Below are 18476 nucleotides of genomic sequence, written 5' to 3'. Positions count from 1 at the left end.
GTGCATGACCACAGACTGTGACCTCTGCAAGTAGAACTGCTGTAGAGCTGTTACTGCCAAAGTGCTATTGTTAGAAGAGCTCTTGTGCACGCACGCACACACACACACACACACACACACACACGCACACACCCTTATTTCCTTGCTACCTTGATACACTGTGTTATGTGTTTTGTTAATAAGCATTCATGAATGATCTTCAAAGAAAAAAAATCACACAGTTTTAGAGACCACAGCAAGACAGCAGCAGTAGGTAGGACATGGAAATGATGGTTTTTCACAACCTTTTTTTTCTTAAATATGACATTTGTATATTAGTTATCATTATTAAACTAAGACTCAAGACTAATGCTTGTAATAAAGACAGTCACACAATAATTTGACAAAGTACAAAGGCTTACATGGCTACATGTGTACTGCGTGCCCATTCCTCCAAAAACTATCAAGTCAAAGTGTAATTTTCATACTTTTTCTGGTATTAATAAGCCAAATCCACTTGCATTTCACTTTGCCTCCCTCCCTTTTTTTGCTTCTCCTTATGCTGCCCCCCAGCAGATAATTTATTCAAGACTCAGCATTTAGCAGGCCTAATCCTCTCTGCTGATGCTTTTAGGTGCACATACTGTACAGTAATTGTATAAAAGAGTAAAAGAGGGGTTTCAGGCACTCTGATAATCACCTGCTCTTTGGCAAAAGCACACCAGAGGTACTGAGAAAATGGAAGGGGGAGAAAAAGAAGCAGAGAAGCCAAAAAACCTTGACACAGGAGAATCAGCTGTCTACTGGACCGGTGAGCTGGGTCAGGCTGATAGGAGCTTGGCCGGCATGGTCGGTGCGCTCAGGCTCAGTCCTGTCCTGCAGCTCCTGTGCAGGTCCCCGGCCATAATGGGATCTGACAGGATGTAAATGAGTTTTTAAAAGAGCTGGTGAAAGCTGGTCATTTTTCTCATTTAGTGGTCCAGTGTGTTGGCCAGGTCCCCAGCTGTCAACCTGCATCCTTGCGTTTCAGGGCATACTGGCAGCATATAGTATCAAGACCTGATTACCAATACCGTAAAGGATGGAAGATGCATTCACAGTCTTTATGTCTTGTTCATCCATTATTTATTTTCCCCCTTTCCTTCTGTTTTGAGCAGTAAATAGCACAGCAGACAAGATGATTTGTTCTTGTGCTATTTAGAGGAAAATTAACATTAGCTCTCAAGATTATTACAGGTGTCTGCATTTTAGTTAATGAAGGTTTATGATGGAGAATAACCTCAATGGAATACACATAAGGATTATGCTTATGTTATTAATTTGAACAATGAAGCCATCAAAAAGGATATAAACAACTCCTGTATGGTGTTAAGAGTTATACATAGTGCAGTCACCTCACCCAGATGCTCTCAGGGCTGCTCAGCAGTACCAGAGCAGCATTAATGAGCAGCGATAATGACTAAAGGCACTTAGTTAGAGTTAAATGGAGCTTGAACACCCAGCTGACAATGAACCATCTACCACAGAGGGGTTGATCAGGGTGAGTAAAGGCAGAGCTCCGGCCCAGAGCTGTGGAGCTTAACCTGAGACTTCACATGTCAAACTCCTCACAACAGTAAGGCGCTCACTGGAGCAAAAGGTGTGGACAGAGCTGCTGCCGGACGCACTGGCTAATTAGGGATCTGATTTGAAGTGTGTCAGACTCGTTCATTTTGGATTAAGTTCATGTTTTCTAAAACATTTTAGAGACAAACAGTGTAGTGATGCTGTGAAACGATCCAAAAGTGCAGCCCAAGTATTCAATTATGTGACTCTGAATCTGGCTGAGTTCTTCTGTTATAATATCAATTATTCAGTATTTTTTGGCATGTCATTTTCTAAACATTTATTTTATTTAAATGTATTACAGGGCAATACATAAATAAATGATTCTAAAATTTGGCTTCCCCCTCAAATAAACTCACTTCAGTTTTGCTATTTTCAAATTTTACACAGCACTGTACAAGGCTTCAATATGGATATTTTCTTATCAACGACCATTTTTGTTAGACATCCTTGTATGCATGCATTTTTACAGCTATGTGACATTCAATATTCTGTGTAGTCAGAAGTACAGATTAAACTGCTTTGATCTAAAATGAAACGCAATTTTCAATAGAACCATCTTTATCGACACCGACTTTGATGTAGTCATCTGTTCTAATGCAGCCCACATGTCACATACAGAGGCAATGTTTTGTCTCTCGTTGCCCTAACCTTGACAGATTATTGGCTATGCAGAGAAAACCTGAACCGTTTTATAGGTTGAAAATATTGGCAGGGGAGGGCATCCTTGTGAGGTAAGCAGCTGTGCTGTCCATATTGTGTATTGATCCACCTTGTGCCATGATGGCTGTACTTAATTAGATTTATATTGTAAACAAAGACTCACAGTATGAAATTTGAATTAGAAGGTAAATGTTATCCATCAAAGCAAATAATAATATTTTGTGCACTGTGATGCAGTATTGGTATTTCTGAGATTTATCTGGGCTGTAAATGGAGGGAGAATATTTTCCCCTCAGGCTTTACTGCAGGGTGCAGAACTGCATGCAGGGTGTGCTCCTCTTCCTTCCTCTTTGTAGGCGTTCGTCAGTGACAGACACATCGATCGACAAAGACAAACATGCACAAATATAAACACACCGGCATGCACTCCCATCTTTAATTAGGAGAGAAAAATGCAGAGGTGAAGCTTCGAAGCAGAAATGCACAGATAGTATGAAATGTAGCTTGGGTCCTCTGACTCTTTAACATGTGTGTAAATGTAACTCCACTCTTGTCTTACTCTGTGTTCTTTTTGACTGCAAATGTTCATAGTTGTTGCTTCAGGAAACCCCACATTGTCCTCTCCTAATCAAATTACACTATGTAAAGGCATGACTCCAAACACTGGCAGAAAAACCTCAAGGATATGAAGCAGATTATTGGAATTCAATCTAATGTAATTAAACACACTTCCCCCTCCTTTCCCTGAGAGTCAGTGTGTTACAGATGGAAAAAAAGCCCCTTGGTTACTTTGAGGTCTCATTTCCGGCTGCTGGTATTCCTTTGTGAGTCATAGCGGGTGGAGTACAGGATGATCCAGCTAGATTGCACTTTTCGCTCTCACAGTAGAAGTCAAGCATAGGTGAGTATAATGGTTCAAAGACGGATTTAGCATGAGAAACTAGGGTTAGGACCTTTACTTTCCGTGTTTATCTTGGAATCAAAAGACTTTGTTTCCTGCAAGACGTCAGAAGGGATTGAAATGGATTTTTGTGCCGTGTTGAAAAAGTGCACTCATATTCCCATTGGTGTAATGTAGGATGTAACAAATACTTCCAACAAATACTTACATATACCCTGAGGTGCCTATAGATGCTTCTTTTCCACTGTACAGCGTTTACTTTTGAAGAACCACTGATGTTCAGCACTTATCTTCTCCAGCGTGGCATCATAATAAAGAGTGTGTATTCTGTATCTTGGCTGATACAGTTTATGATGCCTGTTGGGTCGGAGGGAGTTATTATTCAAAATAACTCTCTACTTGTTTGTTTGCAGGAGCTACATTGTATTAGAAGATGGCAATGTACTGTTATTGATTCTCCAGTGAGCTTCAAGCAAATTTAGAGTTTGTTCATACACCCCCAAAGCACAAAATCTACACGCTAAATAGATACACATGTAGGTATCCATACACTCTTAGGGATCCAGTTATCCTTGTACTCAAATCATATTGAGAAAGGAAAACCAACATCAATTCAGCCACCCTCAGATGCAAGGTGTTAAGAGGAAACTAAAAAAAAAAAAAGCCCTGATGAGCTCTCCTGACCTCCAAAGCCTATAGTAATACAGTCATTATTATGGCAAGTGTCATCCAGTGAAGTCAGCTCAATAGCCCTTGAAAACTGTATTGGAAATCCACATGACAGCATTCATCATTACACAAAAGAATGCAGTGGTATGCATAATTGGATGGTTATATGGATTAATACCATTGAAGTGACATTTTCTTTCATTACCGCCTGGTATTGTATGCAACACATCTCAGCCCTATCTGAGATGATAAGGCGCTTTTCATGGTGGTCACTGATTATAATTGATAGGCATTTAGCATGAAATGTAACAATTAGTGCTACTGTGTGTTTTTTTTTAATAATCACAATTTCTCACCTTTATGCCTTCTGTCTCACCTTAGACATTCAAGGAGTAGGACTTTGTCTTGGATATCACTATTTAGCCTTCCTGTGATTAGTCCAACCAGCTCCAATAGATAATGTGGCAGTGGGCTCTGCAGTAAAACCCCCTAAACTTGAAGATCATTCCCTGATGACAGAATTTTAAATCACGTTTTTTTGTTTTTATTGTAAACATAAATCTTCCCAGGAAACATTAAGTGTACTTACATACTTTTATGTATAAATCCTATCTAAGGCTGATGTGCTTTAGGCCCTCCCCCTTACCCCTGCCCCTTGGTGCTTATACAGGGTAACACAAAAAAACGGGAACTTTTTAACAATCCAATAAAACCAAGAGTGATGGAAGAAAAATATTTTATTCATAGTAATTGAAACCTTAAAACATGCCATTTAAGAAACAATGATGGAATTTTCATTTTTTAAAAATTACTTCCTGTAGATGGCGTCCTCCTGTACGAATGCATTCTTGAAATCTGCTGTTCAGATTCCTCATTGACCGCTGCAACATCTCAGCTGGGATACTGTGAATTTCATCCTGAATTCTCTGTTTTAACTCATCCAGAGTTCTTGGTCGAGTCGTGTACACTTTACTCTTGAGATAGCCCCACAAGAAAAAATCACAAACGGACAAATCTGGCGATCTAGGGGGCCAGGGAACGTTACAGAATCTTGAGATCACACGGTTACTGAACAATTCTCACACAGCCGCCAGTGGTTACTAAAATGGGGGTGTGTTTACTTGCTCAAGGTCACTGTCTCGCAGTGCTGCCACTTGCTCATGTCTGCCAATACGCACTTCAAAAATTCCCGGGTTTTTTTGGGTCACCCTGTAATTAAAAAAAAAAGAAAATTCCATCATTGTTTCCTAAATAGCATGTTTTAAGGTTTCAATTACTATGAATAAAATATTTTTCTTCCATCACTCTTGGTTTTATTGGATTGTTAAAAAGTTCCCGTTTTTTTTGTGTCACCCTGTACTTGGCACTACCCCTTGAAATGGAGTTGCAGGGGTAGGGGTTGAAACATTCCCCTTTGAAATGGGACAACCCTTCCAGACCTGTTACGTCATCAGCTGTCGTCGATGCCGCTATAAACAGATGCGACAACTTTGTTTCCCCAAGTAATTCCTCATGCCGTCAGCAGCTGTAACCGTCTCTGTTCCATGGGCTTTGGTCATCTTTTTGCGGCAATCAACTATAAACCACAGAAATGGGATCTATAACACATAGAAATGGCATTAAATAGTCAATCAAATTATTAAGTTGTTTAACAAAGAAAATATGTATATTTGTGTGTTTCTTTCATCACACTGCTGCACTTTTTTGCTGTGTTTACCTCCATCTTGTGGATGATCCAAACAGAATTATGGGAGCTTTCTCATACTCTTCTGTTTGTAGTGTGCTCCTGAAAAATCTCCATTTCAAGGACCAAACAGCCCTCCTCTTTAGCCCTTCCCCTCTGACTCATCGAGAATCGGGACACCCCTACCCTTTCAAGTGAACACACAAAATGGAGGAGTAGGGGTAAGGGGGAGGGGCCAAGGGGTGAAATGGGATTGGGCCTTAGAGTTGTGGTTCCCAACTTCCCTTGCCACAGGGTTCATGATGTTTTTCAGACATCAGGATATGTGAAGAGACACTCATAACCGTTGAGGAATCATTCGACACCAAGCCACACAATCAAACCATATTTAACTTTAGTATGTCTGTGGCCATATTTTTTAAGATAAGCACTGCAGCAAGACAGCATAAAGAGAATTAAACAATTGTTTAATAAACTTATAAAGCAATGCGGTAGCAGGACAATTAATTTAGGACTTTTTAGATGACAAAAAAAACAAATTCACAAGTCTTCAATGCATAGTTACACATTTTTGTTGCTTGTTTGTGTAGTGTTAGAACCTGATTTCCTGTACATAGTTTTATAATTGTTCACCTGTCTTGCTGCAGTCACTATGTCTTTTCTCAGCAGTATTCACTTCTACTGCATTTAAAAATAAAAGAAATTTGAGAGTTCATGGTGAATTAACTCACTTAGTTCCTCGTTAGCAACCTATATATTCTATCTTGCATACCCCTTGCTCCTTGCTGTCATTCTCTGGTATTGTAGATAAATACAGACTTTGATTGCATTTCAGTGGTAGATGGTTTTCAGTGCACTGCTTCTTGGAAATTAAAGCAACTGGTCATAAACTCAACTCGTCACCAGGGAGAGAGCAGAAAACCTATTTTTAGTCACTTTTTTGGTCACAGAACACGTATAGTCATTAAAAGCGGAGGAAAAAAAAAAAAAAAACAGATGGATTGATATTTTCCTCGGATGACCTTGCACACCAAGACCATCTAAATTTGCAGGGGACGTTTCTTTCATGTATTTAATTTATTCTTAAAATATTTCATGATATAAAATGTATGTAAATGACTCTAATACTTCTGCAATGCTTTCCTCTGCTTTCTCTTTCTCTCTCCACGCCGCATTCATCGCCATCGGAGAGAGGCTGGATTTGTGCGAACGAACACAAGCACAAAAATAAATTAAGAGATCAAAACCCATAGAGAGGAAATGAGTCAGTATTCCACACTGTGTACAATACAATATCATAGCAAATTAGCAGATTTCAATGGTATCCACTGACTACCATAGATTTACAATGTTCAGTTGGCTGCAGATCAGTCCTCAATAAATTGTATCACTTTCCTTTTTTTTCATCAGTGATTTTGATAGACAGTGAATTGTAGATGACCATGAAAAGAAAGCGGCTACTGAGGTGTGAACAGAAAACCTGGGACTAAGAGCCAGCAGTCATGAGAACAACAGCATTTGTTCACATCCTACTAAACTGCCATTGAGATCACATTTTAAGTCCAATAAGCTTCTCTACAAAGGTACAACATATAAAACTGTTAAATATATAACTTTTTAGGGCCTTTCAAAATACATTTAATGACATTTCTTTACTCCCTCTATTCAGACTTAACAGTGTTTTAACTCTCTGTATATATTCATCATTTCTTTGATATGATTTGCACTTCTCCTCTGTGACTGAGCCAACAAACTGCACTGTGAACTGTCCCAACCATAGCTACTGAAAAAATGCAAATCAGATTTTTTTTTTTTTTTGATACACAGTTATACGTATGTAGTACCTATATTCAGTTCCAAAATACAGTGGTGGGCTTAGTCTGACAAAAAAAATGTCTGCAAAGTTTAAAAGTACTCCTTTTGATTGTGTACGGTACATATGCAGATCCCACTGGACTTAGGTTTGGTTTGCATCAGTCCACTGTGCACCGTGTCGCTGTGGGGGCAGTCGCTGGGATGTGGCGACACAACAAGTTCACAAAGTCTCAGTGTGTGTTTGCCAGATGGTCCACTCTGTCTGTAATGATCGTATTTGTTGTTTTGCTCTTTGGTCTATAAAAATAAGGGAGGTTTACTCCAGCAGAAGGCCTATTCACAGCAGAGAGCGTTCAGTTCAGGTTACGGCCTCACTCACAAGGTGGTCCGAGAAGCAACAGGATCTGGTCTGTTCTGGTAATGATCCCATCTATGCTCTGGAACTCCCGCTCTGGAGGCGAGGAGGGAGATGTGAGAAATCCCATTGTATCGGATGCAGGCAGGGACAGCAGCTCCAAACAGACTTCCAACGAGGCATTCTCGGGATGTTACGGTGTCCAGTCCTCTATGGCACGGGGAGTCGCTGCTTATTCACAGAGCAGGCAGATAGAGTGGAGAGGAGGTGGACGCAACATGTTGACCCAACGACAGATAGCAGGAGGGAGCGGTCACAAACCTGGAGGAGCCGGCCACAGGAAATAGGAAGTGTTTTACAGTGAGTAGTTTGTCCAGTGTCCAGGGGTAAATTGCTCCCTCACACAGTCACTCCCTGGTGTTCCGCCTCTGGTTGTGTTATGAGACCTGTGAAGCAACAACAACAGAGCAAATATAAGATGCTTATTTTAACACACAATCACTATCAGTAGCTGGGTTTCCATTATAGTTTCCCGCAAAATAAAAGCAATATTTCTACAATTACAATTAGGTGTTTCCATTGAAGAGCGTTTGGCTTCTGATGCGTGATTCTAATAAAGCCCTGTCTCACAAGATGGTGGTTTAACCTGCTGAGACCCAGGAAATGTTAGCAAAGTAGGAGCTTTTTTTGTTTTTTATTAACTCTTTCATGCATGAATTGTGAGACCCTTAGTCAAGATTTTTTTCTTCTGTGTTTTTATTCCTCCTTAGGCATGAAAAAAACAATGCGATCAAGTTTTTTTTTTCCTATGGAATTACAAAAATATCCATGCATTTAATTTTTTGAAGTAAAGAAACATGTTTAAAACCCAATATCAGAAAGTGATATGAAAACAATAAAATAAAAACATTTTTAATGCTGCTAATCTGATGTCTTCTCACATTTTAACATATTCTAATGCTAGTAATTACTCACTTCATGGAGATAATATGCAAAAAAAAAAAACTTCTTGTCTTACAAATAACAATTGATTTACACTTAAACATGTTAGTGCAGATCAGGTTTATCAAGAACAGCAAAGTTACAGTAATGGTCTGAATGTCATTGTATGGGATGGTGCATAAGCGTCCACTGTGTTGGCTGATATGGAACTAAAACATTAAAACCCATGAATATACAAGAGAACAGCTGTAGAATAACTGCCCACTGTAGTGACTTATGCATGAAAGGGTTAAATAAGGACCTATATTGGAAACATCATGATGCAACAGTTTTTTTCAGATGCAGTTTTTTTTATTTTTATGGAATGTCCTTTGTGGTGGACAGTTTTCTTTTCTTTTTTTTTTTTGTTTAAAGTTGTGAAACTCTTGTCCACAAATGTGGACAGAAAACCCGTAGCTGGGTCTTAGGAGGTTAAAGATGTTTGCACTGAGTTTGATGCCAAACCTTCATGGTGTTGCCACTGTAGTGCCTGTTCATCTACTGCTATTGCAGTGACTGTCTTCAACTAAAAAAGAAGGGAACGTAGAATTGTCCCAAGGTAGTGGCATTATTTATGGCAGCAGCCACGCAGAATGGATTCACGGGACAGAATTTGTACATCAGGAATTCACCAACCAGTTGTGGATCCAGAATTTTCCAATGACCCGGGTAACATTTAATGAACTGTGATGTTATTGAACCTCTGGTGTCATCAGACTTGTCCTGCCCTCTGGAAGCAGTTCCTCCAGTAAAGCCAGTTGCTCTTACCCTGTACAAACTAGAACCTGTTCTGAGTACAGGGTCATAGGGGAGACGTTTGGCCTGAGCAAAACCACCGTGCACAGATAGGTGAAAATGCACATGTTTCCATTACAGTTTTGCGTTATACTTCTATATCAAAACGTCTCAAAAACCACCTCATCAGAATATAAAAACTACAATTTTTGCAACATTTCAGTGTTTCCATTATCAGTTTTCTATTGTGCAATTTACATTTTACACATTTCTGAGGGTAATGGAAACCCAACTAGTGTCTTTTTCTCTCTTGAAAGAAGTCCTAATAAAGCAGTGCTTGAAATGCGCAAACACATATTTTCTCTTTAACACTTTACTCCTCTGCATACTGGGACGTTTTCATGGCACACTGAAGTTAATAGTGCTCTTTTATGCCTGCTCCCAAACAAATTCTAGGGGTGAAATAAGATAAAGTATCACAGAATACTACATGACACAGCAGTCATCTTCTATCTTGCCTTCTTTTGTCTGTTGGTAAGAGGCAAAAACATTCACAGTTACATTATACTGATAATTTCAGGGTCACTAACCTCCATTAAGATCTGTCTCATGGTCTCACAATATATTTTATGCCAAATGAGATAAAGTCAAAATGCCACTCCCTCATAATTAATACACATGTATTAGGTAATACTGCGGCACTGCCGTTGTGCCCTGCAGCCACATGGTGTCTTGCTCTGTTCATTACTTCCTTACATACACCTCCATCAGGTGAGCTGTCTGAAATAGATCCCAAGTTTGATAACTCATTTGTAAGTTAGTCCTGAGCTCCACTGAAGTGGTCTACTCATCTGAGACAGACTACAAGGTCACACAAGGTCAAAATAGTTCCTCTGTTGTGTCAAGTTTATTACTACAAGTTTTCAGTTTTGCAGTTTAGATTGCAAAGTTTTACAATATACATTTCATAATATGATGTTGGATATTTTGCACATGGAGCTTTTCTTCACAAATCCTCCTTTTTAAAGGGGTCAAAATGAGAGAACCCATTTCATTTTATGTACAACACAATCAGACACCAAAATACTTTTCTAGTGAACTGAATACCTGTTCCTCCAACATTTTTTTTTTCATTTATTTCTGACAGAATGTGTAGCATTTTGTATTGTCTTTCTTTGTTTAGTTTGTTTGTATGTATGCATATCCATATCGTGCTTAATACTGGCACCATTCAGAATATGTATTTCAGTTTTTCAAATTATTCAGCACAGTGTTTTCTATAAGTGAGAATATTATAATTTACTGTAACCTGCAGAGAATATCTTTAGTTGTTGTTGTTTTTGTTTTTCCCAGAAACACTGAATTCACTTAAGGCTTTATTTGGAAATATTCTTTGCTGCACAACCTTTTCTCTTGCATCTTGCCCCTGCATCAAGCATTTTAGAAGAACATCCCTTCTCACTCCTTTCCAACAAAAGGTGACATTAATTTTTCTGTAGAGCCTGAAGAGATCAAATCGTTGCATCCATTCTGTTATCCTGAATTTTGTTTACACAGTGGAGGTGACAGTATCATAAAACAGAAATATTTAAAATCCACAGGTTCTTTTGTGTCAAGTACAGTGTTTTGCCAGCCAAATATTTATAATCCAGCAGTGGGTGCACCCCAAAAACAAAGTGAGTCTCACAGTGCAGAGACTAAGAAACAATTAATCTACTGCAGAAAGACAAATCTGGAAGACTCCTCACCATCTGGCCCCCGCCAGTCACACAGCCAACTTGATCGAGGCACTGATGCCTTCCAAGACTGCTGCACTGCCACTGAAGCTTAATTCATAATAATGAACTCTTGATGATTTCACAGGGTGCAAATTGCCATGAAAGGGGCAGGTGTTGGATGGACTACTAGCATGTATCACAGATGACAATATCTGATGCTGTGGGAATAATAAACATCTCAGTGAGCTTAGGTTTATTAGTGATAATGTCACGGTTTTGTTGGAGCAGAGCATGAAATAACCCAGGAGTATAACAGCTTAAAGCAGGGGCATGACTGTGCTAACTGCTTGACTGCGACCAATGCCCGAACAGGTGTTCAGCCCCTATGTAAGCACAGTTTTCATCTTCCTTTGCCACCTGGTGGGCAAAATAAGATTACAGTGGCACTCTCTGGTCAAACAGCAATAGACAAAAAAAAATGATGGCGGGTAGAATCATTGTGTAGATATTGTTGGAGAAATCTCATGAGGAACGGATTTAAATAGATAACAAACAGACACGGCGTTGTTTTATATACCAGATATTCTGTGTCTACTATGGTAATTTTTTCCTCTCTGTGTTCCTCTCCTGCACACAGATACTTCCAACACCCACACTGTGGCAAATGGTTCCCTATAAATCTCACACACAAATCTCATCTCAGGGAAATGCAAGCCTTCTATTAAAAAGAGGTAAGAATGTCAGATGAATATGAGATGAATTTGCCCTATGAATAAAATTCACAGGCCCAGGTGATTATTACCTTGGGTTTATCAGGAAACGACCATATTACTCTATTTTATATCCTATAACAGCAAGAGAATATTTTATTTTCCTGTGCAGGAGGAATAAAGAGTTGCCGTATATGTGATGCAGAACCAGTCAGGCTTTTGAAAATATAGACAAACTTTGAATAGTTTGAGTAGTTGAAATGAAACTGAAAAGAAACTCGCGATTGCTGCTGATGGTGCAATAGACACACAGGGGACAGTCATGGGCAGAATCCATCTGTTATGTCAGATTGTGCACTCGTGTCTTATTATGGAGCATGCAGACAATCCACTCAATACATATCGATATGTAGCTAGCAGCATTCAATCGAGAACAAGGAAAACATTTGATTTCGGGGACATTACACAATGTTTCCTGTCTGCAGGCAAGGCTGAAACCAAAATGCTTTGATTAATAAATGAGAGCGCTCATCGTGTGCGCACATGCAGGCTCAAGTATTCATGTTATATGTGCATTCAACTGAAGGTACATGCAGTCACATCTGTCAGGGTAAAATAAACTATGTACATGATACATATGGAGCTATTCTCCAGCTGAGAGTTTGTGGAATGAAAGCAAATGCATGTGAACATATGGCCCCGGCTTGACATTTCCTCTCCGTGTGAACTCTCCCTGACTCCTTTCAAAATGTCACAGTTTACTGACCCACGATGAATGTGTGAAGTGGGGGCACTTGAGAGAAATTTGATTTGGCTCTCCAAAAACTGTGTCAAGATTAAAATAGCTGGGACTATTACAATTAGTTGATTAAGTGATGTGTGATTGTTCAAAGCAGTGTCTGTCAAGCTGGGGGGCGGGCCCCCTAGGGGGGGTGTGACGGCTTTGCCAAGGGAGTCATGGGATCAATCCTGGGTGTTTTTTTGTTTTTTTTTCTTCAGGTTAGAACATGTAGCAGGTGGAACTAATGTTTTAGCGTTGGAGCACCCTGGACTCATTTTAGGGACGTACAACAAACCAATCTACTGCCATGGTGATCTGTCACTAGACTAGACAAAGAGTTTAGGTTTGGAGAATGGACAAGGATTGGACTGGAAAAGACACATGTGCATTTACCATTTACCATTCTGAGAGGTGTAATGTAAACGGGCTCATTGCAGCCGCTGATATTGTTCAAATGTTCATATTTGTTGCCAGAATTTGTTTGTTGTTCTAAAAAAAAGGAACTTTATTGTCATAGTTGTGAGATAATTGCACATTTCCTATTTTTATTTGGAGAAATATTGTCTCAGGGAGCAGTCTTATTGAGTTTATTTGTACTATTCAAGCAAAAATCTAAGTTAATTTTTATTTGAACAACAAATTATTCAAGGAAAAGCAAAAAGTATTGTTACAATATTGATGTTTCTTTCAATAAAAGTTATAATTGCACCACTGACAATGTTGTTGAGGTTGAGGGGGGCCAGGAGACTTTTCATTCCCCAAAGGGTGGGCCGACAGAAAAAGTTTGAGAACCAATGGTTTAACGGAGGAGCAGTGAAACCTCTGAAAAGACCCTCTCAGCTCATCTGTCATTCTAAAGTGCTCCTGCTTTTTGCATCAAGTGACTTCACCTGCTTCCGATACCTTGCATGTTAATGTTTAATGTTAGTCTTGCACAGCTGAACACGTTTTCTGTGGAATCGGAGCATGTAAACTAAACAATAGTCTGCTAAATGAATATTCATAATTAGACTTGTAGGTTGGGAATGATCCACAGGTTAATAAGGAATGGGAAATCACTCATTACATGCTGTGAAGTTAGATAATGCCTGAAGCAGATGCTGAGATCAAAATACATGAACATGTATGCATAGGCCTCCAGACACTAGGCCCCATTCCACATTAAGAGAGAGTTCAAAGCTATCTGGGGTGTTATGTCATTATCAGCCCCTTTCATACTGCATTTCTTCGGAACATCAAAGCAAACAGTTCCCTATCTGCATCCTACAATATGATCAGAACTTTAATACTCAGGAGGGAACATTAGAACAGATTTAACAACACACTCCTAAAAGTGCAGCTTCAGGAACAAATGACAAAATGTCCCAGGTTTCCAACAAGACAACATGTCCCATAATTCACTGTAGCAATGTATAGATCATATCGGTTTATACAATGCAAGATAATGTAATGCATGAGTGTAAACAATATATTATAGGATCAAGAGTTCAGATCCAAACTTCGATAGTGTTCTGTTGGTAAATAGACAATAATCTTCAATATGATGCACTCAGGGAATGGGGTTTAGAGCATACATTTCACCCTTGGTCTATTTATAGTTTCAAATCTACTGAGGACTTGCAGTCTGGACTGAAAAGCAGAAGGATCAAATTTTTTTTTTCTTGAAAGCGAATCATAACACAGGCCATAAACGCTGGCAGTATTGACCGACAGAAGAGCCTGGTTTTCAGAAACTCTACGAGACTGGGCATTTTTATGACTTCGGCCTCATCCCTTTTATTGCGCTGTATGTTAAATTTACTACATGGCAACTCTCTATTTCCCAATCACATGCATTAATATCAGAGACTGGCTGGCGCCTTGTTTTATTTGCGTGCACAGACGCCATCTGACACAATACTTTAAAGACAATATACAATGCTTGCCAGTAAAACAAGCGGAAAATAAACCAATGGATTTTACTGGTATTGCTGCACACATGGATTTTCCGTGGTTAAACACACACAAGGGAGGTGGGGAGCTTATGGAAAAATGAGAAAGCCAAATAAAGATATCAAACAAGCAGACGGTAGTTTAAATGGTATCTGGATTTATGTGTGTGAGGGTGTTTTGTGCATGCTTTGCTCTTATTTTTATGTTGCAGTAAATCTGGAAGATGGTGTGATTATGGTCTTATGTTTTTCTCCAAAAAGCATTGATTGTAAAGATTTTCTTAAAGTTCCGATATATGTTAATAACAGACTGTCTATATCAGTGGTTCCCAACTTTTTTTGGCTCGTGACCCCATTTTAACATCACAAATTTCTGGTGACCCCAGACATTCAAAACAGAGACATTTTTTTTTGGCTAAAATTAATTTGTTTTTGATCATGTAATAGTTTGCTATACTATGTCTCAAACTAGAAGCACTCGGAGAGCGCAGACCTCCGCCAAGGCTGATCAGTGGCTCCCCACCGTGGGCCCCCCCACGCCAAGGAGGTTATGTTTTTGCCAGGGTTTGTTTGTTTGTCTGTCTGTCTGTCTGTTTGTCTGTCCGTTAGTGTGCAACATAACTCAAAAAGTTATGGACAGATTTTGATGAAATTTTCAGGGTTTGTTGGAAATGGGCCCCCCCCCCGTGGGCCCCCCACCCCCGATCACCACCAAAATTTAATCATTTCTTCCTTATCCCATTTCCAACAAACCCTGAAAATTTCATCAAAATCTGTCCATAACTTTTTGAGTTATGTTGCACACTAACGGACAGACAAACAGACAGACAGACAGACAAACAAACCCTGGCAAAAACATAACCTCCTTGGCGGAGGTAACAAACGTTAATTTTAGATGACATTTAGTCTATATAATGTGTATTATTATGGACGGAGGCAGAAAAGACAGGTGTAGATTACTGCACAAAGTGATAATTTTATTTTCCTTGGTCAGGATATGTAGTCAGTCCAGCTTGAATTTACAAGGCTGACAATTAATACTGAACAAACAAGAACTCAAACTATGAATTATGAAAGAGCTGCAGCATCTGAAACCGACCACAATGAACATTTGACAGATAAACAGTACCACAGTGCTTCAGTTTCAGCTTCACAGTTTGTCATGTCTTTCATATACTGTGATTGTCTCTCTGAACTCACCATATATTTCTTATTAGGAAGTTTTTAGTTATTTTTATCAATTACTAGAAATTTCAGGCGATCCCATTTGAATTCCAGGCGACCCCACGTGGTGTCCTGACCCCAAGGTTGAAAAACACTGGTGTATATTCACTGGTACTTATTTATTCATATATTGAGTGGGTTTTGTCAGTGTACCTTGTTGCCTCCTCAAGGCTCTTGGTGCTCTGTAGCTGCTTGTGTTGCTTCCTGCCTGTGCGGGACCAGGGTTTGGGTAGAGTTGTGGTGGTGGTGGTAGGATGGTGGAGGTGGTGTTGGTAATGGTAGATGGTTTTTGGCTGTCTGTCAGGGGGTCATCAATGCTGTCCATAGTGCAAGAGTGTCGAGGGGGACTCTTGTCGCGTCATAGAGCCTGAAGGGGAGAAAGGAAACAGGGAGGAGGAGAAGGGAAGGCGGGATGATTATCAAGTTTAAAGTGAGGATTATTGAAAATGTGAAGTTTTTCCAAATTCAGACACAGTCACACCACCACCACTGACATAGTTGGTCTTACTGAGATTTTCTCGTACAAACTGTTCCGTGCTTTGTGTTCATCTCGAGGAAACTGTTTCATGTTAAATATAGTAGTGTGGGAGTTAATAGTGTTAGTATCACGTGGAGACAGAGAGAAAGTACCGAGAATTTCTGCTTTTCTTTCTTTTTTGCTATTGATATGGCAATAAAACATTTGAGCCGATAAGAATTTTAATAGACTAACAGAAACAGTGTATGTGTTTTATTAAAATCATATGTTAATCTTTCCATCTGTGATCATTATTTTGTTATTGTTAATAATTAAATAAAATGTTGAATTTTAATTGGACTACAGCTCAAAGTTGTGACATTTCACTGCCCTTAATGCTGCCTCCCTGCTGTGTTGCTGTGCCTGTGATGGGAATCTGAATCTAATAAACATAGATGGCTGGTAAAAACATTTACATATCTTCCCATTTAGTAATTTTGGATATTTCAGATGGCTTCAAGCATTCAGGGTTTGTTCATATAATGAACTATAGTGCTGTTCAAGGCAAATTAGCTAAATAATAACCAAATCACTAATTTTAAAACAAAAAAAAAGTCCTTGTTGTTGTCAAAACTGAACTCTTCAGACACTAAACTGCAACATTTATTTTGTGGAAATCACTGTTTTTTACAGCAACTGCATACTTGTCCTGACATCTACTCTATTTGTGTGTATGCATCCTTGTACCAGTACTTGCCTGCTCATTGAATTTATTCTATTTTTCACTGTGTAATATACAGGCTGTCCCAAAAAAAAATGACATCATTTGAGATGTCCGTATCGGAATGACTACATGGTCAGGAGAAATGATACTTAACAGGATTTGTTTTGGACATAAAATGTTTTATTCTACAAATTTCAAACGAAAAATTCTGGGGGATGATAATTTTAGAATGTTCCAAAGTCATTACAAATGTTCAATGTGTGCGCCGCTTGTGACGAGGCACACATCAAGGCGGTAGTGGAGTTCCTGCCAAATTCGCTGCAGCATGTCGTGTGTAATATTCTCCAGAGCCTCAGTGATTCTCCTCTTGAGTTCCTCTACATATGTGGGAAGTGGTGGGATATAGACCAGTCCTTTCACGTAACCCCACAGAAAGAAACTGCACAGTGTTAGGTCAGGTGAGCGTAGGGGCCATTTCAATAGAATGAATAAAAACTAGAAAAGCACTCGGAGAGCACAGACCTCCACCAAGGCACATTAGCATCCCACCCCCCCTCCATTACCACCAAAATTTTATTCATTTTTGTCTTGCACCAGTGTCAACATTTCCTGAAAATTTCGTCAAAATGTAAAAATATATGCAAGACTTCTTCTTTATCTTATTTTTGTGGAAGTCTCCTAAACCCCCGTCTATTTCATTTTGGCTTAGAGATGTTATGTTTTTTCTTAAATTAGAAAAGATTAGACTCTCACTACAAGGCTCCTCAACTAAATTCTTTAATAAATGGCAATCTTTTTTAGATTACTTTCAGTCTTTACAAACACTGCCTTCAGATTGATCTCTCACACCTCCACCCTATTCTATTTTATTATTGTTTAGGTATTGTTGTTTTTTGTTGTAATTTGTTCTGTCTACCAATTATTGTTACATTTGATACATCTAGGTAATGTCTGATATTTAAAAGTAAGCACAGGTATCTACAAGCTATGACTTTTTTTTTTTCTTTTGTTTCCATTAGTTCAGTTAATATTCTTGTACACCACAGATTTGATACTGCTTGTACTTATTTGATTTTCTACTGCTCAGAGACTGTTGTGATGTTCTTATTTCTGCTGTTGCCCCTTCTCGGAGGACCTTGGGGTTGAATTGGGAATGGGGAAAAATGATATAAAAAGGCAATGTATAATGAATGCACTGTAATTCTGCTCCTTTGTATGTTCTGTTACATTGCTCATAAAAAAAAAAATCTAAAAATATAGAGCTGGGGAAGTGCGGTTAACAGTTTTAGATGCACACGGTTATTGTCTGCAGAATACAGTTGTGTAGACACAGTACATACCCCCCCCCACCTCTTTATCCTGCTTCTGATGTGCCCTCCTCAGTTTCAGTCAAATCCACAGACCAGTTTTGCTGCCAGTACCTCTTTTTTGGGGCTGAATGGATGTGGCTGAAACTTTGGCAGCGGGCAGTGCAGACATTTGGACTGTGATTCCGGCACAGACTCTTACACTGGCTAACAGAAGCTTTATATTTAAGCAGTCCT

General features: G+C 39.2%; 1 protein-coding gene across 3 annotated transcripts in view; it reads right to left on the bottom strand.

The window, feature by feature from the left end:
- Positions 1-6751: 6751 nt before the first annotated feature.
- The window catches only part of LOC115430346 (chemokine-like protein TAFA-5), a 169722-nt gene continuing 157997 nt past the window's right edge, over positions 6752-18476 (bottom strand). For 2 of the 3 annotated variants that reach the window (XM_030150306.1, XM_030150308.1), the window contains exons 4-5: positions 15905-16118; positions 6752-8117 (exon numbers count right to left, since the gene is read on the bottom strand). In XM_030150306.1, coding sequence (XP_030006166.1) covers positions 16110-16118 — 9 coding nt within the window. In that variant the 3' untranslated portion in view covers positions 6752-8117; positions 15905-16109. The remainder of the gene's footprint in view (positions 8118-15904; positions 16119-18476) is intronic. The other variant, XM_030150307.1, reaches the window with a different exon arrangement.

The sequence above is a fragment of the Sphaeramia orbicularis genome, chromosome 12 (genome assembly GCF_902148855.1).
Source record: "Sphaeramia orbicularis chromosome 12, fSphaOr1.1, whole genome shotgun sequence".
NCBI classification, from domain to species: domain Eukaryota; kingdom Metazoa; phylum Chordata; class Actinopteri; order Kurtiformes; family Apogonidae; genus Sphaeramia; species Sphaeramia orbicularis.
The sequence above is the reverse complement of the archived record's forward strand: the minus strand, read 5'-3'. Positions and strand labels throughout refer to the sequence as shown.